Here is a 27,787-nt window from a genome sequence, read left to right as displayed (position 1 = left end):
GTGTGTGTGTGTGTGTGTTTGGGGGCAGGTTATGGCTCAGCAGCTAAGAGTATTGCTACTCTTGCAAAGGACCCAGGTTTGGTTCCCAGGACTCACATGGTGGTGGATAACCATCCACAGCTTCAGTCTCAAGGATCTGAGGGCCTCTTCTGGCCTTCACGGGCACCAGGCACACGTGTGACATACATACATGCATGCAGACAGCACACAGGGAATAACAATAAATCAATCCTTTTTTTAAGGAAAGAAAAGGAAATCGACACTTGTAATAAAGAAACACATGATAGGGGACTGTAAATTAAGACAATAATGAGAACCAAAGCACACTAATCTCAGTGGCTAAAATCTAGAAAACAAATCAACTAATGTCTGCCATACCAGATATAGGCATGCTCAGGAGGAAGCACTCTTGGTTGTTGGTGTAATATAAAACATGTGGCCACTTTGAAAGATACTTCTGTAGCTTAAAAAGTCAGACATGACTTTGGGGCTAGGGAGATGGCCTCATCCGTAAAGTGTTTATAGAACAAGCATGGTGACCTGAGTTCAGATCCCTAGGACCCACGTGATAATCCAGACGCAGCAGGACACATTATTAATCCTAGGACTCTGGAGATAGAAACAGGAGGATCCCTGGAGCTCACTGGTCAGCCAGCCTAGATGAATCAGGGAGTGGCAGCTTCAATGAGAGACTACCAGAGAGAGAGAGAGAGAGAGAGAGAGAGAGAGAGAAGGATGATTGAAGAAGACATGCTGGGCTGGAGAGATGGCTCAGTGGTTAAGAGCCACGGAAAGGAAAGCAATGGGAAAGAAGCCAGTAAGCAGGATTCCTCCATGGTGTCTGCTTCAGCTCCTCCCTCCAGCTTTCTGTCTTGGCTTCCTTCAATGATAAACTATAAAGTGGAAGTGTAAGACTGAGAGATCCCTTCCTTTCCAGGTTGTGTTGGTCATGGAGTTTTATCTCAGCGGGAGAGCAGCAGATTGGAATACACATCATATTTCACCTTTGAATCTGTCAGTGGTGGCTTGCTGACCCCTGGCCTAGAATGCAGAGATGGCGAAAGGACTTAATCCATGCAACCCGTTAGCAGGCACCAGGGGAGGCCTGACAAAGAGCATGTCTGTTCGCTCCACGTACTGGTGATGTAACCTGTGGTGTAATCATTATAAGCCTCTAACCCATTAGGCCACTTTCTAGATGGGGGCATAAGACAGTGCTGTCACATTAAAGCTAGTGCAATCTGAACAGACTCTGGATTAGTGACTGGGCTTTGGTCCATCAAAGACAAATTCCCATGGGGTACTTGTGGTATTAAGAAACCCCTCCAGTATTCTAGTTCAGTGGTTTTCATTAAAATCTTTTTTTTAAAAAAAAAAATTTTAACATTACACAACACACTCTCAATCTTGTTCAAGTTAAAAGTCGGCTGTGTTTGGTTCAGGACATGTGATGAAGTCTGAGTCTTAAGAACAAATATCTATCTGTACAACCAAGAATGTCAATGAAAATGGCCCACAGACTGGGAGAAGACCCTTACACCCTGGAACGTTTGTGCATATATACCCAACCTAAGCAAACAGTCACTTTACTGCGTGGTCTCAGCTGCCACATGGAAATATGGACTGCATTGTCAGACAAGGCAGAGAAATGTGAGGTTTTTTTAAGTTGGCAACTGGACTGGGGCTATAGTTGGTAGGACCCTTGCCTAGCACGCATGATGTTTAGGGTTTGATACCCACAACCCTATAAACTAGGATTGTGGCACAGCCCTGTAATCCCAACCCTCAGAACCTGGAGACAGGAGGATCAGAAAATCAACTTCACCCTTAAGACGGAGGTCATCCTGGGCTCTGTGAGACAGAAGGGCAGCACTGGTGCAGGAGAGCTGGCTTAGTGTTTGCAGCACTTGCCCTGTGCCTGTGAAGACTGGATTCTGCACCTCAAACAACACAGAAATACCAGGTGAGACTTGACTCCCCACCTCTAGCTCCTGCCTTGGAATGCAGAGGCAGGGGAATCCCAGAAAAGAATGGTCTGGGAGAATACCCATACTGGTGAGTTCTGGGTTTGATAGAAAAACCTTGCCTCAGTGAAAAAGGTGGAAAATGATGGAGAATGATTCCCAACATCAAACTCAACCCCCCACCACCACACACACACAAAAGGAAAAAAGTCAGCATCTGTACTGGATAGTTTTATGTCAACTTGACACAAACCAGGGTCATCAGAGAGAAGGGAGGCTCAACTGGGAAAATGTCTCCCTTAGACCAGGCTGTAGACAAGCCTATAGTACATTTTCTTAATCAGTGATTGATGGAAGGGCCCAGCCCAATGTGGGTGGTGCCATCCCTGGGCTGCTGGTCCTGGGTTCTATTAGAAAGCAGGTTAAGCCAGTCAGTAAGCAGCAGCCGCTCATGGCTTCTACATCAGTTCCTGCCTCCAGGTCCCTGCCCTGTTTGAGTTCCTGTCCTGACTTCCTTTGATGATGAGTGATTTGGAAGTATAAGCCATATAAACCCTTTCCTCCCTAAGTCACTTTGATCATGGTGTTTCATCACAGCAATAGAAACCCTAAGACAGCAATTATCTCAAACTGTTTATAGACACTGGAACAGTACATTGGGGGAATAGAGCGTTACATAAATGAATTGAGGTGCTGAGGGTCGGTAAGGACAGCTTCTGGGGAGCTCTTACTGTCGCACTCATGGAACTATAGGTTTGAGCCTACAGTTCCGGACGCACTTAGAATGACATTGAAGAAAGATACCTTGGTACTTGGTGGGGGCAGGGCTCAGAGTCAAGCAGTGAATTAGAAGTCTATCATTAAGTAAGGGAGAAATGACAAAAGCCTTTTTGTTCTTTCTCCTGGAGACTTTAAGCTTCAAGACAGCAGGGCGACCGTCTGTCTCGGCCCTTGCTGTATTCTCCAGCATTCAGAAAAACTGCTACACAGAAAGTGATAGAGGTATTCTGAAGGGCTAGGTTTAAGAGTCAACAGGTTTGACTGGAGAATTAATACAATTCAGGTAACGGTGAAAACCGTCTAGGGAGGACCGGAGTTCTGCCTTTGAGGCTTTCTTACGATATTTGGGGACCAGAGAATCTCAACGAAGAAAGGATGTACACGGGTTGTTTTTCTTAAAACCTTGGAGATGTTCTGTTCCTGACACTTGATGTAGCTTTCTCGGTCTAGGAAAGGAACAGTAAGTACCTTTTGAACTGAAATATGAATTAACTGAAAATGTAGGGCTGAGCCATTTCTGTTCTCCTTCGGTTACAAGCAATCCCTTAGCGCACAGCTAATAGAACTGCAAGCGACTCCGATCCCGTGAGGATTATTTTCAGGGTGGGGTGGAAACATATGACCCCGAACCTGGACCAAAAAATGCTCCAAGCTTCTGAACCCTCCGTCCTGGAGCCCGCCCTGTTCTCACACATCCTAGTCCTGGGGCGTCACCTCAGCTCCGCCCTCTCTTCTTCCTCCTCTTCCTGCTCCCCCACCCCACTTCCTTTCCCTGCGTCCTCCCCCTCCTCGCTCCCACCCAGGCCCTGCGCCCTCCCACGACCGCTCCCTCTAAGCCCTCCGTGACTTCCCCTCCTCCCAGCTATCACCGCCCTTCTCGGGAGGACGGGGCAACCCCGTGCCTCGCTTATCCAATGAAGAGCCGACTCAGGGTGGGGCGGGACTTGGGCTAGAGCGGAAGTGGTGGCCGGAGCGGAAGTGCAGCTGCCGCCACCGCCGCCGCCGATTCCGGAGCCGGGTAGCCGCCGCCGCCACCACTGCAGCTACGGTCACCGCCACCGCCGCTGCCGCCACCACCGCCTGAGGAGTGGGCCTGGGAAAGACGTAGTCGCCGCCCTCCGAGCTTCCCGGAAGCGCCTTTGCTCCCTACAGTCCTCCACGGTGAGTGCGGCGCGGCTCCCAGGGGCCCCAGCGCGAAGCCCCTTCTCGGGCGGCGGCCGCGGCCCGTCTCGCCACCGCCCCTCCCCGCTTCCGGCCGGGCCTGTGCCTCCGCGGGAAGCCCGGGCTTCTCTCTCGGCGGGCCGTACGGGGTGCGGCCGGGCACGGCCGGGCACGGCTGGGCTGCGGACTCCCCTCGGCAGCTCCCCTGCTCGGCACCGCCCCTGCCTGCTTCCCTCGGGCCCGGAGCCATCCCTCTGGGCCTGTCAACCTCGCTCCTTTGTGGCTTTCAAAAACTGCAATGTAGCCGAAGGCGAGCGAGTTCCCCCCGAGCCGCGACCCCCCTGCTGCGCTCCCCTGGATGAGTAAGGGTTTAACCTTGGCGACAGCTGGGGCGATTCCCTCTCCCACTTTGCAGTAAAGCTGTTTCATCATCGCTGGTATGGGAAACTCTGCTGGACCCGAGATTCTCTTGACAGCAGGGTTGAGGTTTGAATCTAGAAATGGAATTGTCCGAATCGTTTTACTGACTCAAACTGGATTCCCAATGGGGCGGGGGAAGATCAGGCTGAGAATTGAGGCTTCTCGTGCTGTTTGTCGTCATTTTACTGCCATAATCTCGTGCGTCTGCGTCCCGAATTCCTCCATACATTTTTGTTTGTTGGTTTTGTCTTTGACTATTTGAAATTTGTTGGTGGGGAAGGAGTGGGCAGGATGTGGACCCTTCTCTTTCCAAGATGAGCGCATCTGGGTCTATTGCAAATGGAGAACTTGCGTGCAGGGAGGATTCCAAAGGTGGCAGCGTTGATGAGCATTTACCAACCTCTCTGTAAAAATAAGTCTTGTCCTTACCTTCAGTACATTCTCTCTGGTAAGACCAGATAGCATTCGACCCCAGATTTTACATGTCTGGTGTGGGCGGTGGAATCTGCAAGATGTTACGAGTCTGTGATATCACGGGCCAATGCACAAAGGTGCAACCCTTAGGAGAATATGAAAATTATATATCTCACTGTATCTCGGGTGTTTCTGTGAAACCGCACACATACAGTGTATAGGACTGAACACGTAGTTACTCAGCGTTTTACATTTAGCTGCTGAGAAATTATACAAATATTTGGCTCTTGGTGGATTTCTTTTTGACTGCCTCCACCCAGCTAGCCTCATTTCTTAGTTTTTTTAGTTTAGTTTTTTTTTAATCAATGTTTTTAGTAGCATATAGCTGGAGAATGTTGGTTATTTCTTCTTCCCCACCCAAGTTAGAATTTTAAACATGGCCTTAGAAATGGAAGACTGAAAATCCAGTACAAATTGCTAAATTATTTTCCTACTTCTGCCTTCAAACAAGATGAGAAACCATCTTACAAATGAAGTCTTTATGAGAAATGAGGTGATTTGGCCTAAACCACACACCTACTTTCAGATTGAATATCCTCTCTCATCTGTGGCAAGTATTTATGGACTGTCAGCCCCTGGAGTATGGCTCTTACCCTGTTATCTTCTGTGCATTTCCCATCATGCAGTGCTTGTACTGTGTTGAAGCCATTTTAGACTTAGAGCTGTATGGATCAGGGAGGCAGCCTGTGTGAAACCAGGCCGAGCACATTCCCATGATGCTTGTTCCCTAGGCAGAGTCTCCAGAGATTTGGGCTGCTGCAAAAAGTGCATTTTTTTTCCCACTTGGCTGTGGATCCAAAAACAGAGCGCTGAAGTTGATGTTAGGTAAATTTGATTCGGTTCTTTCCCTGTACTGTTTCGTAGCAGTGATCATCAGAAGTTAATTGATCTCTGGTTCTTAGCTTCCCTATCTCCGCAGTTGTCTGAGACCCTTTGTAAACTCTGAGTTGTTAAGTATAAGCCTTTGGTTTTGTTGCATTTTAATGGCTGAGTTCACTTCTTTCTCCCTTTCTGATAAGACACAATCTTGTTTTGTTCACTTGCTATTAAAAATGATACATTATATAATTTTACATATAGCAGTTTTTCTCATCTATACTGTAAAATGATAATGGTGTTCCCTCTTCACCACCTCTGTGTTACATGGCCCAGTCTAGTCTCAAGCTCACTGCTACAGTCTTCTCTCTGCCTTAGGGGCTGGGGTTACAGGTGTACACCTCTGTACTGGGCTGGCAATACAACATTTGATGTGTGGTGACAGACTGAATTCAAATAAGTTTCTGGGATGTGTATTTCTTAATACAAGTAAAATTAATAAAAAAATAAATTGAACATGAATGGATATATACTGTGATGTTTAAATATATGTATATATTGTGTAATGTTTAAATAGCCTATCTCCTCAGACATGATTTTTGCTTTTTATTTTTTCAAGACAGGGTTCCTCTGTGTAATGTCCCTGACTGTCCTGAAACTCACTCTGTGGACTAGGCTGGCCTTGAACTCACTCAGATCCACCTGCCTCTGCCTCCCGAGTGCTGGTATTAAAGGTGTGCACCACAGTCGCCCTGCCAGACATGATTTCTTTGTGGTGAAAAACGAAGTCTTTTCTTTTAGCCCATTGAGAAACACAGCACACAGGGTACATGTTAGTGTAGTCAGGGTACAGTGCACAGCACAGCTGAACTTGCAACACCTATGTAGCATAGTAGCCATTGATCAGCCTTTATCTTTTAGAGTTATTATCAAATTTTTGACAGTACATGTACATGAGTCTACTTTTAGATTAGGTATTGCATATGTGCCTATAACATAGACACGTACAGAATCTTCGCTTTGTGACTTAATCGATAGCCTCTAAGGATCATCAAGTTAAATGGTCTGTGATCACACACTAGTTCCCACTTGTAGCACTTTGTATGTGCCAGGCTTCGTGTCGTGAAGCACTTTAAGCATTTTTTAGTCTTCAGCCAATGAAAGGTAAGTACTGTTAGCCTCATTGTATAGATGATGACCCTAAAGTGCAGAAATTAGAGTTTTTTCAAGGAGACACATACATGTAGCACAGACTTAACTGCTGAAATCAGGAGTTAGGTCATTTGATTCTGGGTAATGATTTGAACAACATATGTATTCCATGACCACCTTACTTTTTTGTACCTGCATCCTGCTAATGTGCTTGAAGCTGTAATTTCATCTGTTCTTAAAGGCGTATACAATGCTGTTCTCTTGTAGGGCAATATTGCTGGTGAAAGTTGCTGAAGAGTCCAGTGTTTGGGTACTTGCTTTCTGCTAGGGAGGAAATCTGTCAGGTACTCTGCAGAAAATCACCCTAGGGTCTGGTTTACTAGATTTTAACTATAGCCATCATTTAGTGTTACTTATACCACTTTGTAGTAATTTAGGTTCTTATTTTGTCTGGGAGAATGAAAAGAGTTTATCTCTTCCTGTAAGTAGGGAGAAGTTACTAAATTACTGCATCTGTGAAAACTGCTCCCTGCTCTTTAAATGGCATCAGGCAAAAGCAGTTATGTCGGTAAGGAACCCTAGGAACTATAACTTCTTTGTAAACTGAAGTTTAAAAGATCCTTGGTTGCCCCAGCATGACTTTGCCTTTAATCTCAGCACTTGGGAGGCAGGGACAGACTGATATTTATGAATTTGAGGACAGTGTGGTCTACATAGTGAGTTTCGGGATATCTAGAGCTACATAACAAGATTCTGACTCAATAAATAAGTAAGTAAGTAAGTAAATAAATAAATAAATAAATGAGGGGATCCCTACTTTATCCATTTAACCTAAGGAGATGAGAGTTCACACTAGAGGCCAGGAGAATATAGTTACATAATGACTCTTTAACTTTAGATCTGTCTTCACTACATGAAAAGGATTCTAGTAGATCTGTGTTTCATAATGAGAAACAGTTGGAGGTAGATTCAGAGGGAATTTTCCTGAGGAGAATGTTGAAGAGATACAGATTTAAAGTACTTTCTGTTCTGTGATATGTCTGCTAAAAGGAGCTTATGAGGCTGCTCTCTGAAGGACAGTTACGTGTATCTGATACTTGTAATGAGATGAAAGTGAGTGATGGCTTCACAAAAACAAGCTATTCTGGGAGATTGTAGGTAAATGTTTTTCCCCTTCAAGTTCTGGCCAGTTCTTGGTTATGTAAGTTTTCCTATTGTGGTTGTTTATTTCATTGTTTTCCTTAAAGACTCAACTAGAAGAGTTATTTATGAATGGCCATGACAAACAGATGAAAAGCCAAATGAAAGTAGCTACAAGCCTGGTCTGTTACTGTTTGTTTTCATGAGGAGAGCCTTAACCCTAGAGCTCGTGTGAGAGTGAGTATAACGACTGTAATAACTTACATGATTTCATCACAATTCACAGTTATACATCTAAGTGTTGGGTGTCATACCTTATCATAGAAAGAAACATCAAAGTTTGATCCTGGTACCCACATAACATAGTAAAAGAGAGAACCAACCCTCTCAATTGTCTTCTGACTTCCATGTGCACACAAAAGAAATAAATGTCAACAACTTTTTAAATTAATATTGCGGACTCAGGAGACAGCTTTTTTTTGGTAAATGCTTACTATGCAAGCATAAGGATCTGTGTTTGGTCTTCAGTATCCACATGAAAATATGTGTTGTGCATATATAATCCCAATTCTGGGAATGTGGAGACAGGAGAATTCCTGGGACTCTGTGGCTGGTCTGAGAGAGATCTGTCTCAGATACAAAAAACCAACCCTGCAAGGATAGCTCCTGCAGAATGACACTCAAAAAATTGACCTGTGATTTCCACACATAGATATTGAGGTAGATTCTCAGCTCTGCCATGGATAGCTAGCTGTGGGACCCTAAGTAAGTTATTCTTTACATATGTAAAAGGAGATGGTGCCACCTATCTCATAGGTGTCTAGTATTGTAGGAATTGATACAAATTCCTAAGTGCTTTATCCGTTTCAGCAGACCATAAATGATAGTGTTGTTACTTAGCCTTTTAGCTGTTCTGGGTTTTGTATAGGTACCTGATACTTTTGTATGGATATTGTTTGAAAATGTTTTAGGGACTTGTTGGAATCCAGTTTGAATCTCTCTTTTATTTATTTTTTATTTTATGTACATTGGTGTTTTGCCTGTATATCTGTGTAAAGGTGTCATATCCACTGGAACTACAGACAGTTGGGAGCTTCCATGTGGGTGCTGGGAATTGAACCCATGTCCTCTGGAAAAACAGCCAGTGTTGTTAACCACTGAGCCATGTCTACAGCCCCCAGTTTGAATCTCTTAAGTATGCTTGCCAGCTGAAAAATTAGTAATCAAAAAGCCTAGTGCTGTGTCTTGATTTGAGGTGAGGTAGTACTTTGAAAAGTCCAGCTGGATGTGGTGCTTCACACCTCGTAGCCCCAGCATTCAAGAGGTTGAAGCAGCAGAACTGCCGAGACTTGGAGGCCAGGCTAGGCTGAATAGTGAGTTCCCAGCTAATTTAAGTTACAGAGTGAGACCGACAGCAACCAAAAAAAGTAGTCTAATGTAGACTGTATATTCAGTTTGTATTTTATAGGTCAAATGTGACCTGCCTGCTTCTGTCCATAGGAAATAATAACTTGTTCACTTTTTTAAAATTCATCAATGTTCAAGTGATTTGAGATTCAAGTGTGGTGGACATGTTACACTTGGGTATCCAAGGGATAATTAAAGGTCTGGATTCCTTTAAACTTAAAGCCCATGTAGATGCCAATAAAGGTGTTTACAATAAACTCTGAGAGTCATGTTCTAGAAATAAGCATAAGTAATTAACACATGCTATCCTTCTTAAATCCTTAAAGAGTTGTTCTCTTTAGATTTAAGAGAAATGAGGTGCATATTAAGTGTCCCTTACTCTTTGACCATTAACTTCTGTGTGGAATATGTTGTCATTGCCATTGACTTGAGTGCTTGCAGACTCCTAACAAGTTCATTGTGAACTAAATATATTCCTTTTAAATGACTGGGTATGTTTAGGGTAGTGTGACTAGAGATGATTTATACCTTTAAAATTATTTGGCAATGGGAAATACTGTTTATTACCGCTGATTCCTACAGATAACATTAGAAGCATCGATGCAGGAGTATAAACTAGAACTACAGTAGTTTGGATTATCACCATGTTTGCATCCATGTGCTTTCAAATCTAGTTAAATGGAGTTGAGGTATTTATTTTTGAACAGTTAAAATAAGTACCATAAGCTAAAAAGTTTGAGTTCTCATTATGTGTAAGTCAAATGCTTGAACATTGTGCAAAGTTCTGTAGGTATCATACGACATCTACTAATAAGGAGTTCCCCTCCCCATGGATGTGTGTTATTTACTGGTTTAGAGATGACTTTTAACCAGTGGCTACACCCCTGAAGAAAATGACTCCCCCCACCCATGCCAACAGCTATTCACTGCCAATAGCTCCTCAGCTAGATGTGGGGCCTCATTTGCCTTGCCCCCATCCATTCTAGAATGTTAGTAGGCCCCATCTTGTTCACGTAACCACAGCTGATGGGGGTCATGAGTGCAACAACCACATCATGTCTAGAAGACAAATTTCTCAGCCCTTCTTCATGTCTGCAGTGTTCCCAGTCGGGCAGTAGTCACTTATTTTCAGCACTTTGACCAGTTGCAAGTCTGTATTATCCACTGTCCACTGCAAAAGAAGCATTTCAGACCAAGGTTCAGATAAATGCTAATCTATTGGTATAAGCATAGATATTTAGAAGGTAGTTTGACAGCATGTCTGTTTAATAAAACAATAGTAGTAGCTTCCCCCCAGGGTCTAGAACCTCCTTTTAGCAGTGGGCTTTGGATTCCTGTGGAATCCATGCCCTCAAATCTAATGGGAAAGTGATTTTGCTCCTGTTGTAGTTTCTGTTGCCGTGATAAAATACCTGACCAAAAGCAGCAGAGGAGGAAAAAGTTTATTCAGTTTAAACTTGTCTCCAATTTCTCCCAAACCTTTCCACCCTCAGAAGTTCCACCTTTGTCCCCTTCCTCCCTTAGGGTCTCTTCCCTCCCACTCTCATGGTCCTCCTAGCTTTCTGACTTCCACAGATACTTAAACACACAAATCCAAGACCAGAGCTGGGGTCTGAGCCTGGGTTACCTCACTTAGTGCAATAGTTTGCAGTTCATCCATTTTGCTCTGAATTTTGTTATTTTCTTCACAGCAGAGTAAAATTCATTTCATGTAAATATGCTAGTAGATGGATACCTTGGCTGAACGTTTCCTAGGTTTTGTAAAACAGCAGGAGTTAATACGGATGTGCAGGTGTGTCTGGAAAGATAAAGTGGTGTATTGTGTTGAGTGGCTTCATTATAATGGTGGGGTAACCTTTGAAGACTGCTCATAGGATCAGTATTGGGCACCTTTATCAATCATTATTGGCATATGTCTTTGGATTGACATTATATACATTATATATATTATATTGCTATTGACTTATAGCAGCAGATCAGTTTATTGTTGTGCATGTGATTTATTCACACTGGGACACACCACTTAACACTGGTGGGGTTTCTTGGTTGGTTGGGTTTGGGGGAGGGCATTGTGTTTGGGGTGTGGGTGTGTGTTTTGCTTGTTTTTCAAGACAGTGTTTCAACATTGGTGGTTTTTAAGTTAAGTATTGGTTCGTTGGGCATAATTAGTAAAGATACTTGAAAACCGATGTGAAAGATGGGGCCTGGGCATGCTTGTAATCCCAACACTCAGGGAATAGGAGGCAAGAGTATCAGGAATTCAGTTCAAGATCATTATCTTAGTTTCATAGGGAGTTTGGGATCAGTCTGAGCTACCTGAGACCATCTCAAAGCAAACAACAACAAAATTCCACAACTGCTATGGAAGAAGGGACTTTGTTTTTTTCTTCACAATCAGTGTTTGCTGAACATAGAACTCTTGTGTTTCAGATATGCTGTTTCAGTTTCCAGCAAATAATCTGTACATATTTGAATGAAATTAAAGTTTTACAAGGCTACATTTTGTGCGTGGAATGGCACAGAGACATTTTGGAGGAGGTGTGTTCATGAGTAGTTTCCTTTGAGAGCCAGGAGTGCTTCATTTGTTTCAGGATAACACCACCCACCAACTGACCCCGACTTCTCCCTTCCTTCCAGGGTAGGTAGCTTGGCATGCTAGCTTTTCTTCAGCTGTGATCTGCTTTATGGTGCTGGGGCTGCTGCGGTTGGTGCAGCCCCACCCAGTCACACTCAGCCTGGAACTCCTTATTCTTCCCTACCATCTCATAAAAAGGAGCTAGAACACCCATGTTTTTAAAAAGATAATCTACCTGTCTGTCGTGTGTGTGTGTGTGTGTGTGTGTGTGTGTTCTAGTGATACGCATGGCATCCCATCCCAAGGACGCCAGAGGCATCAGGTTCCTGGAGTTGGAGTGACAGGCAGGAGCTGTGAGTGAGCTCCAGAAATGAATTCTGGAAGTCAGACCAATTCCTTGTAAGAGCAGTATGTGCTTTAGCTTCTCGGCCTTCATTCCAGTTCCAGAATTCACATCCCTTTAACCTCTTCCCTCTGAGTGTAGTTGGTTGACTCTCCAAGGAGATTCAGATGTGCTGCCTTGTATTTTTGACATAGTTTAGCTTGAGTATGGGATGGGGCACTCTGCTGGGAGTTCTTTTCAACTCTGAGTGAATTTTCCAAAGAATTCTTGGACATACTGGTCACTTCTGCAGGTGTTCCAGCTCTGAACTGTAGCATTTTTGTGAAGTACCTGAAGAGTCAGAATTACTTACTTGTCCGTGAACCCTCACTCTGAGCACTGTCTAAGCATCTGTGTGTATTATACTCTTTGTCTGTTGTTAATGTTTATTTTAACACTGCAGAAACAGGTATTAGAGTGTGAGAAAATCACTTCATTGCTTTATATAGTTTCCTACTGGTTCTATGTAAGGCTTTCCTGAAAAGAGAATCATGTTTTCTATAAAGTCAGGTGATTCTTGACATGTAGTAGTTAATGGATCCACATTTTAAAATATTTGTTTGTTTGTTTTCTTTTTTGACAATAGTTTCTCTATGAAACAGTCCTGGATAGCCTGGAGCTCACTCTATAGATGAGGCTGGCCTTGAACTCACAGAGATCTATCTACCTGCCTCTACCTCCCAAGTGCTGAATTAAAGGCGTGTTTCACCATCACCCGGCTCACATTTTAAATTTTTAACAAGTTATTACACTCAAACTTACTCTCTTTTTTAATTGATTTTTATTGAGCTATACATTTTTCTCTGCTTGCCTCCCTGAATCTTCCCTCCCCCCTTCAACCTTCCCCCAAGGTTCCCATGCTTCCAATTTACTCAGGAGATCATGTCTTTTTCTACTTTCTACTTCCCATGTAGATTAGACCTATGTAAGTCTCTCTTAGTGTCCTCATTGTTGTCTAAATTCTCTGGGATTGTGGTTTGTAGGCTGGTCTTCTTTGCTTTATGTTTAAAAGCCACCTATGAATGAGTACATATGATAATTGTCTTTCTGTGTCTGGGTTACCTCACTCAAAATAATGTTTTCTAGCTCCATCCATTTTCCTGCAAAATTCAAGATGTCGTTATTTTTTTCTTCTGTGTAGTACTTCATTGTGTAAATGTACCACATTTTCCTTATCCATCCTTCGGTTGAGGGGCATTTAGGTTGTTTCCAGGTTCTAGGTATGACAAACAATGCTGCTATGAACATAGTTGAACACATGTCCTTGTGGCATGATTAAGCATTCTTTGGATATATACCCAAAAGCGGTATTACTGGGTCTTGAGGAAGGTTGTTTCCTAATTTTCTGAGAAATCACCACACTGACATCCAAAGGGGTTGTACCAGCTTGCATTCCCACCACCAATGCAGAAGTGTTTCCCCACAACCTCTCCAGCATAAGTTGTCATCAGTGTTTTTTATCCTGGCCATTCTTTCAGGTGTAAGATGGAATCTCAGAGTTGTTTTGATTTGCATTTCTCTAATGACTAAGGATGTTGAACATTTCCTTAAGTGTCTTTCAGCCATTTTAGATTCCTCTGTTGATAGTTCTCTGTTTAGGTCTGTACTCCATTTTTCGTTGGATTATGTGCTCTTTTGGTGTCTAATTTTTTGAGTTCTTTGTATATTTTGGAGATCAGACCTCTGTCTGATGTGGGGTTAGTGAAGATCTTTTCCCATTCTGTAGGCTGTCGTTTCGTCTTGTTGACCATGTCCTTTGCTTTACAGAAGCTTTTCAGTTTCAGGAGGTCCCATTTATTAATTGTTTCTCTCAGTGTCTGTGCTGCTGGGGTTATATTTAGGAAGTAGTTCCCTGTGCCGATGCGTTCAAGTGTACTTCCCACTTTCTCTTCTATAAGGTTCAGTGTGGCTGGCTTTATGTTGAGGTCTTTGATCCATTTAGACTTGAGTTTTGTGCGTGGTGATAGATATGGGTCTATTTTCATTCTTCTACATGTTGATATCCAGTTATACCAGCACCACTTGTCAAACTTACTCTTTTACAATTGAAAGTGTTCTCTTTTTTTGAAAATATAGTTAATGCTTCTAAAAACTGGTTCCCATATTTAACTTTTCTTTCTTTGTAGTAACTTTTTAAAAGAATATATAGATGAGTGTAGTGATCGTCTGTTTGTTTGACCACTCTGAAATGACTTCTCTAAATTTTGACTGACCTAGAAACTAGAAAATGTCCCTTAGGAAAAGCATTAGCCAGAGGAATGAGATTGGCTTACATGTACTCTTAGAGCATTGGTTAGCTGAGCTAGCTCTTCTTTTGTAGTAACTTAGTATTGCATTTCGAAATGTTCTTGTGATCCCAGCACTGGGGAGGTAGGCAGGAAGATGTAGAATTCCAGGCTACTGTAGGCTTACTTTGTGAGAACCTGTCTGAAAACACCAACAAGGGTTGCAAGTAATGACTTAGCCAGTGTGCCAAGTCTCTCGTGGATTCCCCAATACTGTTTCTTCCTCAGAAAATTATGGAGTTGGAGGTTTGCCCACAGAGGTTAGAAGACAGTATCTAATCCCCTGGAGCAGGAGCTCAAGGCAGTTGTGAGCCACTGGATAGAGTAACTCAAGCTAAGTCCTCTGAACGAGTAAGAAGTGTGCTAAACCTCTGCTTTACAACCACCACTCCCAGTAGCTTGTTTTTTTTAAAGCTTTTTATTATTATAAGACAAAACAGGCTGTTCCTCTAGTACCTATCACAGGCTGTGTTCTGTCACAAACATACCCATAGGCACCTCAAACCCTCAACAGTGGGAGTGGACGGGGTCTTAGAGTTCCAGGTCCTGGGCCTCGTCTGGTCTGTCTGTGTTGTGACTGAGACATGGGATAAAATGATTTTAAAAGTAGGAGATAGTCAGGTATGTTGGCACACGTCTGTAATGTGAGCACTTGGGAGGCTGAGACACATTGCGAGTTTCAGACCCTATCTTCAAAAGAAAGAAAAGTCAGTTTTAAAAATAAGGAGAAGCCAAGGACAATGGCACTGGGTTTTGATTCTACTGCATGGACTGGCTTTGTGGGAGCCTAGTTTGTTTGGATGCTCACCTTCCTAGACCTGGATGGAGGTGGAAGGACCTTGAACTTCCCACGGGGCAGGGAACCCTGACTGCTCTTAGGACTAGAGAGGGAGAGGGAGTGGGGGGGAAATGGGAGGTGGGGAGGAGGTGGAAATTTTTAATAAATAAAATAAATGAAAAAAATAAAGATTATAAAAATTTGCCACCTAGAGATGACACTGAAATTACTACCCTTAGTGCCACCCTCCCCTCCTTTTTTTCTTTTGGTGTTTTGAGACAGGGTTTCTCGGGGTAACAGCTCTGACCTAGAACTTGCATCCAGGCTGGCTTCGAACTCACAGAGCTCTCCCTGACTCTGCCTTCCAAGTGCTAGGACTACCACTGCCTGACTACCCTTGGCCATTTTGTGTTGACTTTTCTAATCGTGTGTATGCTCTTTAGGAACATTTTAGGGAAGTACTGTGTATCCCTTCGTGCACAGCCCTGTACATCTTAAATTTATCTTTCTGTACAACTTTCTTGTGAGGCTCCTGCAGTCTGTACTGTTGACTCTTCTTTATTAAGCATCTCTCTACTGTTGGGTATTTGAATTGTTTCCAATATGTCACTAAGCATTTTGTTACATTTATTAGCAAATGCCTGCCAGTCCTGTATCTTGATGATTCCAGTGGCCTAGAACAGACAGATTGACACCCATCGTTACCATGTGGGTGTTCTGAGAACTTTTGTTCTCATGCATGTCAGTGCCTTCTTACTGGCTCACTGCCAATCTAGAATGGCCTCTGGGGAGCCGCCTGTCCTGGTAGAAAGCAAATAAAGGCTGTGACCCTCATTGAAAGTCTCAGAAGAAATGCATGCCCTTCTGATAAGCTGCTACTGCCTACTAATTCCAGAAAAGTTTGATTGGCAATCGCCAAAACATCACTGTTAACATGTATGTCCATTTTTTAACTCACTGAGAGAGTGAGTCTCACGCTAACTTACAACTGCTTTCTGTGCAGAGTTCAACCCAGACTCACTTCCTCCTTCCTGGTTTTTTTGTTTATTGTTTTGATACTGGGGGTTGAACCCAAGGCCTAGTACGTACAAAGCAGGTATTCCTTCACTGAGCTAACACCCTTAACATTTTTTGAAATTATGTATTTTTTTAAAAGTTTTAAAAAGCTCACACTTTGGGTTAAAAAATGATATATGTACACTTGGGAAGAACTAAGAATCTTCAGATTTGTTTGTGCAACATGTATTTCTTAGAAAGATCTCATATCTGTTATTCTTTAATGCCCTGTTCCTGGTGTTCACAGCAGTTCTGCCAAGGGAGATTCCATTGTCTGCTTTGTAAACTGTAAGGCTTGAGTTTAACAGGATTCTTTTCTGTGTGATAGCCGAATGTGCTTTGACGTGTGGTGCCTGTTGTCTTTCTGTGTGTTCTTTGTTCTCCTAGTCATGTGTGTTCAAAAACTTAACAGATGCTTATTTGAGCAGTTAAGGCATTACATGTGAATCCTTCCTTTGAGAATAATGTGTGGGGAAACCAAGTAGTCTACCATAGACCAAGACTACTGTATAGCAGGTTCCATGTGTATTGAGAGTCCTGTATCGTAGACCAGCATGGACTGTGTAGCCCTAGACAGGTGGATAGAGTTTGTATAGGCAGGAAGCAAAATATCCAGCGGAGCAGTCTAGACAAAGAGACCTGCATGTTTGAGCAAGGTGCTTACAGGGTATTTGGGAATATGTACCTGAGACAAGATACCTGTTGAAGATCAGTGGATCAGAAAACCTCACAGGCCATGTTCTGAAGGCCTTTGAAAGCAAGCCAACTAGGGTTTATACTCAAGTGATGAACTAACTAAACGGGACATTGCTGGAATGGAAGACCCATGCAATCCTGAATTCAAGCCCAGCCAGCTTTAAAAAGATAGGTACCAAAAGACAAGTGAAACTAACATTTTTAAATATTCAAAATATCATGGTTTCAAAGGGTGGCACTAAATTACATTTTCTAGTGGCCAGTGACTATTGGAGCATCTTGGGAAGGTCAACGTAGGAGCCATGTGAAGGAGACCCATGGCCTAGTGAGAAGACAGAAAAGCAGACATGAAGATAGCTGTTTTGATGAAGGACATGTTGTGAGAAGAGGGGCTTGCTGTCAGTTGCTACTCTTTTCACTGTTTCAAGTGCCCATGGCAAGGGACTGTGGAAACTTTTAATCAGGAAGTGTCTTTGCTGGGAATTTCAGAGGATGGGCCTGATATCAGAGATGTGAACTAGCTAGAGGTAATGACCTATGTACAGGTGGATGTCACTGTCGATGGAGAAAGAGGAACTGTTTCATTTTTCCTTGTCTGTGCTTTCCTCCAAACTACTAGATGTTGTGTAACCCATTTCCTGTTGAGATTGGCCTAGCTGCTCCAAAATCCATGTTATATAAGTCTAGAGTTACATAAGCAACAGGCATCGGGACCTTTATTTTAATGTGTTTTCCTGTTTCTTTGTATGTATAATTGAAAGTTTTAGAAACTGATAGATAAATGAGTATCGGTTTTCTTTTTTAAAGACAAATATTTAGTCTAAGGTGATATGATGGTTTTTAATCTCAAAGAACTCTGTAACAATGTCAAAGAATCTTAAAATAGTCCCAAACCAAGAACGGCTACATTTGATTTCAGATTTATTTTTATGTATATAGGTATGTATGTATACCTGCATGTGTATCTGTGCACCACTTGTGTGTTCCTGTTGCCCACAGTGGGCATTGTATCCCTTGGAATTAGAGTTGTAGATGGTTGTGAGCTACTGTGTATGTGCTGGGAATTAAACCCAAGTCATCTAAAAGAGCAGCCGGTGCTCTTAACTGATGAACCATCTTTCCTCCCAAAAGTTCTTTTTTGTACTGCATGTGCAGTGTAGCAGAGTCACTCAGGAACTTGGGCTAGTAGAAGATCACCCTTTCAAGACTGTCCATGTTAGAATCCATGGACTTTTAGGTGACTGCTGTAACTGAAGAGGGTCTGGGGACCTATACTTAGTGTGTTCACAGTTTGGGCCTGGAGAATCTCATTTCTGCTGACATCTCATCAGCAGAAGTACTTGCTGTTTGACTCTTAGCTGCAGTGGGATGCTGGGAAGTGGACAGTGAGAAGGGGCTTCTGTATTACTGGGTGTTGAGCTAAGGCTGCTTTTTAAAAATAAAATGTTATGTGTATGGGTATTGTGTCTATATGTATGCCTGTGGATATATGTATGTCTGTGTACCGCATGCATGTAGTGCCTTCAGAGACCAGAAGAGGGGTGGGGTGGTCAGATCCCATGGAACTGGAGACGCAGACAGTTTTGAACCGCCATGTAGATGTTGGGAATTAAATACAGGTTCTTTGGACTAGCAGGTGGAAGTGAGTGTTCTTAACCTCTGAGCCATCTCTCCAACCCCAAATTAAGGTCACTTTTAAAAAAGTTAAAGAACCTGTATGTAGCATAAATTAAAAACAGTCGTTTCAGGGGCCAGGAGGACTGTCAAGATTGACTTTGGCAGGAAAAGGAGATTGCTCCCAAACTTGATGACCCAAGTTCATCCCTGAAACCCACATGGTACAGGGAGAGAACCAGCTCTGACAGTTGTCCTCCCTTCCCCACACTCCCATGTGCACGCACACATAAGCAAATGTTTAAAAGCAAATAGTTTTTTAAGTAGTTTCTGTATATTGGGAAGGGTGAGCAAGCTCTGGAATTGGACAGGCCAGCTAGAAAGCCTTGACTTCCCTGTGTTCTACTTGCTGTGCTGTTTTGGGCACATCATTTTCTTTAATTGTTGTGTTTTCTGAGAAGGTGGAAGGATTATTGGGAATATTCCTACCATGTAGGATTGTTGGTAACAATTGACCAAAATGGCCTCAGCCCAGTCCTGACTGTAGATATTCAGTACATGGTCCACATTCTTGATGGCATTGGGGGTACGCTTCTGAGAATGTCAGAAGCCTGACATTGCTTTCTCTGTACTCTTGGTGTTATAGGAATGACCATGGACAAAAGCGAGCTGGTGCAGAAAGCCAAACTTGCTGAGCAAGCTGAGCGCTATGACGATATGGCTGCAGCTATGAAGGCTGTAACAGAACAGGGACATGAACTCTCCAATGAAGAGAGAAATCTACTCTCTGTTGCCTACAAGAATGTGGTAGGTGCCCGTCGTTCTTCCTGGCGTGTCATCTCCAGCATCGAACAGAAAACAGAGAGGAATGAGAAGAAGCAGCAGATGGGCAAGGAGTACCGCGAGAAGATAGAGGCTGAGCTGCAGGACATCTGCAATGACGTACTGGTGAGGGCAGCGCTTCTGCTTTTCACATCTGTCTCTAGGCTCTACGGGTGGTCCAGATACAAACTCTAAAGACAGCTTAGGAGAGAGTGGAGGTGTTCCACTATACTCCAAAGCTGAAAACCATTTGTAATTTATCTAAAGGATGTAATGTAATTTTTATCACTCTTTCTTGATCAGTTCATCTTTTCTGAGATGTTTTTCTTCTCTGAAAAAGACCTGCAACAAACAGGAGCATTTCATCAACATTCTTTCGGGTTTTCTTTAGATATTGAGGCTAGATGGAGAGGGTAATTAAAAAGAGGCACTCACTAGTAGGCTGCTCTAGTAGTCTCGGGAGTGAGTCATCCAGAAAAGAAGAAATGTCAGTGTAAAGGCCCTTCAGCCTCTCCTTGGTCATGCTCTCACAAAGTGTAGAACTCTGATGTTGAAGGTTAGGCACATCTGCCACCTGCAGTGTACGGTGTAAAGCCAAATCAAAGGTGGTATTGGGCTTCTGTGTGTTATATACACCACAGTCAGGGGGTACAGCCTTCCTAATACATTTGGGATTGGATGGAAGGATTGGTTGCCTATCCTAGAATACCTCATAATTATATTCTTTCCCTCATATCTGGAGCCCACTGGGAACGTTTATTTTCTATGTGAAATCAGGTAAAAATTAACTGAAGACTGCTTTAAAGGGAAAAGGGAGTTAACACATACTGATTTCCTTCTTACCTGCTGTCTGTCTCTGCAAATTACTTCCCTTGACATCTTTTGAAAACCAATGTAAAGCTTGTCAGCTGTCAGGCAGCACTCCTCACCCTTAGCCCACAGGAGCTACACCCTCTGTCCGCACAGTATTTTAAAGCTACCTCTTGCATACTCCGAGACTGATTCACAAAATCCTCGATGGCTGAGCTTTGCTTTGAGCCTCTCTTTTTATTAGATTCTTGGTATAAGATAAGAGTTTCATGGTTAAACTTGTTGCCTGTCGGTTGTTTGGGGGTTTGTTAATGGTGCACTAATTCCTGAATGTTAGGTACATCTGGTATTCAGATGAAGTATGGCATGCATTCCAAAGGCAAGAGAGTTCCATAATTCCTGAAATGTAGACCAGCTTTTAAGAGCATCTGAAAGAATGTGAAGAAGAGCATGGTACTTACTGCCTCTTAACCAGTTTTTCAGGATGCCACATTCTAAAACAACTCTTCGAAAATATTGCTCTGTATACGAAGCTTGGACTCCTTCAGAACCACTTTTGTTGTAAGCATAAATGTTTAAAGGAATTTGTTATTAATAATAGAACTAGACTCTCTGAGTGCTTACTACGTGCCAAGCAGCGTGTTAAGCACTAAATGTACGTTACCTTGCTTGTCCTTATAACTGCCTTAGAAGGTGGCCATGCTGGTCTCCTTTCCCCTCCCCACTGTACAGCCAAGGACTCTGAGGCTTGGGGTCCTAAGTCTTTCCAGGGTCGTGTGGAAACACAGTAAGCATCAGAAGGTTTTCTTCCCAGGTCAGATGAATTTTAAACTTAGTTCTTGGCTGTTTTGTTCTATTGCTGCTTTGTTTTTTTTTTTTTTTTTTTTTTTTTTTGGCTTCTCCAAATGGAAAGACCCACACACACTCACAATTACAGAAGTAATACAAGTGTAAATGGGGGTTTTGTTTGTTTTTAAGAAAGACAGGGAGTTACAGAGTAAAAATTCGTTCTAGTGTTATTATCCAGAGAAGCATTATTAATGGGCTCCTCCAAGGCTTTCCCCGTGTTTTGTGTGCATGCACCCATGCCTATTTTAATATTAAAGTGATGCTTTTGTTGATAGTCCTTTCCCTTTAGATTTGTGTTAGCAGTGTAGTTCTGTGCCATCCTTTTTACATCGCATTCCACTGTAGTGGCTGCATTATAACCAGCTCTTACAGTGTCAGAGGGGCTTTTAACTCAAGAGTGCAGGGGTCTGCTCTTAGGACTTGGCTAAACACTATTTAGCAGCTTGAATGAAAATTGGTTGAGTTTTTCTCTTTGTTTAGAATTTTTTGTTTTTAGTCTTCAGAAAAATCAGTAGTGGTAGTGCATATCTTGAATCTCAAATGTAATTTTAACATCTCAGAAGCAATTCAAAATTCTTAATGTGAATCACTTTTTAGGAGCTGTTGGACAAATATCTCATTCCCAATGCTACACAGCCAGAAAGCAAGGTGTTCTACTTAAAAATGAAAGGAGACTATTTTAGGTATCTCTCTGAGGTTGCATCTGGAGACAATAAACAAAGTAAGTAAAGTTTTAAAAAAATATAGTCAGGAGGGCTAATGTTTTATAATGAAACTCATTTTTACTATATATACTAAGATCACAATAATGAGAATTTCAGATGTCACAGATTTGTCATGCATGGGGTCATGGAATTAGCAAATCTCTTTATATAATAGACAGATGTGACGGGTATTAGAAGTTCGGTATGTATGTCTTTGGTGACCTCTTACCTAACAATTGATGATTCTCTTTTTATAGGTAAAACTGGAAAATACAGTAGTTCACCTTGATCATGACTTTGCTTTACCCAGCTTTAATTACTACAACTGTAGTCTGAAGTCTAAGTGGAAAATTCCAAAGATATATGAATCATAAATTTTGCCCCGAGTTACCCTGTATGGGCTAGCTACCTATTACTTACCTAGTTGCCATATTGGTTACTTGATTGACTCTTCTAGTATGGTACTGCTTATGTTCAAGTCATGTTCTGATTTCCAGAGTACAAGCTTACATTACAGTGGTTTCAATGGATTGGTAGAGCTGTTCTGTTAATTTCTGTGGAGTTACCTTGAGCACGTCTGATAGGTTTCAGCACTCTCTAGTTTCGGGTATCCACAGATGAGCAAGACTACCTACCGTGTGAGACCACCACAGGGATGCATTTCTTTCAGAATATGGCTTACTGTGATGTGATTTAGCTGCTTTATTGATTGCTGTGTGCCAAGTAATTGGGGTTCCATTATCCTCTTCGCACTTTGAATTTGGGTGTGAGTCTCATATTTTTCCAATAAAAGTAACCAGAGTTTGGGGCTGGAGAAATGACTCAGTGGTAAGAGCATTCATTGCCTGCTCTTCCAAAGGTCCTGAGTTCAATTCCCAGCAACCACATAGTGGCTCACAGCCATCTGTAATGAGGTCTGGTGCCCTCTTCTGGCCTGCAGGCAGACACGCAGATAGACTATTGTATGCATAATAAATAAATAAATATTTAAAAAAAGAAAAAGAAACCAGAGTTCATGTACCGACTTTTTGCTTACTCTAGTCCATATACTGGGTGAGTTAAGTTGAGAATTTGGGCTTGCTTTTGCTGACCTTAAACTTCATTTTTTTTTTCACTAGAATATATTTTCCACAATTAGTCTTATGAAAGGCTTTGTCTGTATTTCTTGGCTGCTTTAATAGACTTCATCATAATTGTCTGTTTTCTTCCAAAGTATTTAATATTGTGCTTATCATAAACATTTAACAAATATTTAAGTTGAATAATGAAAACATTGACCTTTATTTTAATAGCTCATTTGCTTTAGCCTTCTGTACTAAAGTAACTTGTAGTGGATCCCATGTGTGATACAGCTTATACAAAAAGCTAACCCTTTTTATCTTCTTTCTAGCCACTGTGTCGAACTCTCAGCAGGCTTACCAAGAAGCGTTTGAAATTAGTAAGAAAGAAATGCAGCCTACACACCCAATTCGACTTGGCCTGGCTCTGAATTTCTCAGTCTTTTACTATGAGATTCTAAACTCTCCTGAAAAGGCCTGCAGCCTCGCCAAAACGGTGAGGCTATTTCCAAGAACTTCCTTCTATTTTATGAACAGTCCTCACTGCCTTGAATTTTTAAACATTTTCTGGGGAGTGGGGTTTTAGAAAATAAATACAGAACTGTTACTTGGTACTTTTATGTGAATATATGTTAACTTTTGTTTTGCTTTGTCTGATTACTATTGGGGTCTTTGGTAGAACCTTCAAGGTAAAGTGGTGGTTCTCAACAAGCTTTGGGCATTGCCATCTTTGTGCCAAGATAGGAAAGACATAATGAAAGAAATGAGAACCCATTTTGTGTGTGTGTGTGTGTGTGTGTGTGTGTTTTGTTTTGTTTTGTTTTGTTTTGTTTTTTGAGACAGGGTTTCTCTGTAGCTTTGGAGCCTGTCCTGGAACTTGCTCTGTAGACCAGGCTGGCCTCGAACTCACAGAGATCCGTCTGCCTCTGCCTCCCGAGTACTGGGATTAAAGGCATATGCCACTGCTGTCCAACCTGAGATCCCATTTTGTTTGTGCTATATTACTTCCGGTCTTTGGGGAGCTTTCTCTCCTATGCATGAAGCTTTAATTTGGAAAGGGTGCCTGCAGTGATTTCTACAACTTGAACCCCTGAGATAAATCAAGCTTACTGAGGTGAGCTTTGCTGTTCTCCCCTTTGACCTTTGTGTTCAGGCCTTTTTATTTTAAACAAAAATAGAAACCACTTTAGCAGTTAAAAACTTGAGTGAGCTTATAGACTAAATGTGCTAACAGTAACACTGCTTATCATTGCTGGTTGATGCTTTATATGTGTTTATACATTTGAAACAGCTGGCAGGTGTGAGAGATCAGGGCGGTTCCCATCCTCTTACCTGCAGGAAGGGTAGCACTAACGCTGAGAATGTCCAGATCTTCCTAATTGTTCTTTGTTTTAGGCATTTGATGAAGCAATTGCTGAATTGGATACACTGAATGAAGAGTCTTACAAAGATAGCACCCTGATCATGCAGCTGCTCAGGGACAATCTCACTGTAAGTACTCTGGAGGCTGTTCTCCTACTAATCCACTGTTATCCGAAATTTAAGAGGGGTCTGTGAACTCTGTTGAGTACAGTTTACATTGTTAAGTTAACCTATACCTTACTGCTGCAGTCATTGTAGTAATGAGGAATTTTGAGTAGTTGAGTGAGGGACCTGGAAATAGGGCTGTGGTTCTCAACCTGTTCTTCCAGAGGACCCAGGTTCCCAGCAGTCTCATAGCAGCTCACAACCATTTGTATTCCAATTCTAGGGGGCATGGTGCCCTCTTTTGACCTCCTAGGGCAGTAGGCATATAAATGATGCACAGGCATATATGCAGCCAAAACACCCATATATGTAAAATGAATTGGGAGAAAAATGTAATAGTTGAGGTAAAATATGCTGAGCCACATCTTGAAGAAAATTTTAAATTATCTTTTATTATAGCTTTCTGTTTCCTTTTCTCTTGCAGCTATGGACGTCAGAAAACCAGGGAGATGAGGGAGATGCTGGAGAGGGCGAGAACTAATGTTGTCATGTTTTGTGATCTGTCTGGTGTCACTCTGTATCCTCCACATTATAGCCCTTTGTGCGATAAACAAAAACAAAAAAATCGGATGTTGACTTTCGATTTTTCACAGCCTAAGCCTAGCAAAAATGGTCCCTGGGATAAACAGCTGGTATTTGTACCTAAAACTCAAACTGGTTCCTTAAATGCCACGGCATTTCTGAAATCTTGACTTTGATCAACATTGACAAGGATTATTGTGTGTTTAATTTTTACAAACTGAACACTGTGATTATGGGGTTTTGTAACTTAGCAGAGCTCTTACTGGTAGGAAAAATAGACCTGAATTATGTATAACTTTTTAGAAAGTTTAATCTGATATCCAAATAGTTACTGAAATTACAATTCTGTTGTAAAGTTGTACAGAAAGTTCTAGAGATTCTGTTATGATGCCCGACTTAGGGTGCGATGCTTACCATTGGCATCCCGAGTTTGGTAATTCTGCCTCTGGTTGAGGGCTTATTGACACTTGATCAGTATGGGCTGTTGCCACTCAAAAGTTCATGACCACAAATATCTGCAATGTCTTCTCCTGAGGACACTCAAAACCTGAAAGTGAAGTTCTTTGGCTGATAATTGGGCTGTGATACCACAAAAAAGGTCCCATGCGCATACACTTATGTGACTAAACCCCTTTACTATAGCAGTGTGTTCCTGATTAGCAACTTGTGAAAATAGAGTGCTATTTCTGTTACCCCCTAGCTAAAGGAGAGAAAAAAGAGTGGTGTATCTTCTGAATGGCCATATGAGTTTGCTGGGTAATTCCCTTAAGGTTAATGTTCTGTGGAGATGGTCTCTCACCTGAGGAGTACTCAGAGTCTTGGGGTTCTTCCTAGCTTGGAGGGTGGGAACTTTGAGATTTAACATTCTTTCCGTCCTGACTGCTGACTTTGATTCTTTTCGTCTTTAAATTCACAGCTTTCTGCTTCCTTGTGTGCTTTCTTTTGGAAGCCTTTGTTTGTCATTACTGTCCAGACAGGGGCGAGGCACTGAACATAGTGGTGAGCAAGCCTTGCTGCGGGGTGCTGGAAAAGAAGCCCTGCCCGCACCGCCACCCTGTCCGCTCCAGTCCTCAGCACAGTTGTTCTTCATTCCATGACTCAAATCGAAAAAGTATTTTTAAGTATCCATGATTTCTCCCTATTGCAACAGCCCTGATAATGCTTGTTAGTGCCTGTCACCAGATCCTCCCAGTGTACTCATCCAGCTCAGTTCTCAGACATGTCTAAACAAAACCCTAGAGCACAGGGAAGTTGCATGGACACTACAGTAGAGAGAACCAAGAACAGCCAGGCCCGTCATTCTCACAGTATCACCCCCTACCTTGACATTCCATGTAGCTGTAGACTCCGTTTGTTTGTCCATCTGCTGAAATGAGAAAAGAATTCATGCACTGATTTAAAACCAATAAAAAAATTTAAAAAAAATAAAAAAATAAAAACCACCAAAAAAATCCCTTGTTTCTAGCTGAACAAAAATTTGCAGTTAATCTTGGCGCTTGACGATGCGGTAGTGGGTGTGGAACCAAGCCTGTCTGTGTATCTGGTAGCTCTTTGCTCTTTTTTTTTTCCTTACCAGTATTCTGCCTAACGTTTGCTTCTGTGGTGGTTATATTTGCCTAGCGAGCACACCTGTGGCTGTGATAATAGTACAGCAAAAGAAAAAGAAAAACCCCAGTTACTGATGTGCTAGATTTGTGTGTGTCTTTTAAACATTCTAGTTTCACCTTCCACGGAGTAATCAGGAAAATGTAAAAACTCAAAAGTGAAATAAAACGTTTTATCAGTTAGTTGCCTGTGGATTGATGTGTCACCACTGTCTGTCACTCTCAGGGCTATTCTGAGCATACCTGTTTTGGGCTTTTTTTTTTATTTAACCCTTTAGAGCCAGCAGTAAGACTGTGTTTCTGTTAGGTCGGATGAGTTCCTTGCCATCATAAACCAGAGCAGGTGTGATCAGTTACCTGTGCAAGGCCCGCACCAGAATGGGCACATTGTTTGTTTGTCTTTCTTTTTTGAAGGGAACGGGTAATATTTGACAAGATTACATAAGCACTTCGGCTGGTGACGAGCACAGATGGCAGCACTGCTGGTGGCATAGCTGCTTTTCAGTGGTCCGGGGACTTGACAATGATGCAGCTGCCCTTGAACCTGCACACACTCCTTCCTGTCGGTATCCCAATAAAACTTAACTACTTTGCCAATCGACTTAGATGGAATCCTTCCTTTCTTTAGTCTCTTAGTATCTTCCCTATCTGTAGTAAATAGATATGTCTATATCTCCCTAGGAAAAAGCCCTGTGATACTCTATGCAACAACACCAAAGGCAAGTCTAGGAGGAACAGTTAATGGCCCCTAGCTATAGGTGATAAGGCATACAACTGAGCCAAGTGTCAGAGAAACCCCCAGGTGACGGCTTTCGTCTGTAACAGGGTCTGCCAGGTAAGGGATGTCCCCCCCCCCCCAAGTAGCTGGTGGACAAGTATGTTACAGTCCCTGAAAGCTGTGGATCAGGATCGTAAGCAGGCAGTTGCGTGTCCTGTGTTGTAGGTAACAAGACATGCGACTGAAGCTGCACTGTCCGCCCAGGATGGCTTTATAGCAGAGGAGTTACAGTGGAAAGAATGCTGTTACCTACTGTTAGCCTCTGTGAGTTAAATGGGAGAAAGGGAAGGAGAGGTAGAGGGATTGCTTGTCATACAGCTAAGAAGTGCAAATTGAGTCTGTTTCTGGGATCCAAAAACTTGGGAAGCCATGAGAAGAGTTGGTAAATACAAAAAAAGGAAAGATCCATGACT

At 42.4% G+C, this 27,787-nt stretch overlaps 1 protein-coding gene across 1 annotated transcript; it reads left to right on the top strand.

Annotated features, from left to right (window-relative positions):
- The first annotated feature begins 3,724 nt into the window (after positions 1 to 3,724).
- Ywhab (tyrosine 3-monooxygenase/tryptophan 5-monooxygenase activation protein beta) lies at positions 3,725 to 26,779 on the top strand. The gene is made up of 6 exons (XM_048440988.3): positions 3,725 to 3,905; positions 19,347 to 19,648; positions 21,779 to 21,902; positions 23,276 to 23,439; positions 24,339 to 24,434; positions 24,895 to 26,779. The coding sequence occupies exons 2-6, from the start codon at positions 19,349 to 19,351 to the stop codon at positions 24,949 to 24,951; spliced, it is 741 nt and encodes a 246-aa protein (XP_048296945.1). The 5' UTR covers positions 3,725 to 3,905; positions 19,347 to 19,348; the 3' UTR covers positions 24,952 to 26,779.
- The last annotated feature ends 1,008 nt before the right edge of the window (positions 26,780 to 27,787 follow it).

The sequence above is a fragment of the Myodes glareolus genome, chromosome 10, assembly GCF_982192425.1.
Source record: "Myodes glareolus chromosome 10, mMyoGla1.1, whole genome shotgun sequence".
Lineage (NCBI taxonomy): Eukaryota > Metazoa > Chordata > Mammalia > Rodentia > Cricetidae > Myodes > Myodes glareolus.
Note: the sequence above shows the minus strand (reverse complement) of the source record. Positions and strands in the feature narration are given on the sequence as shown.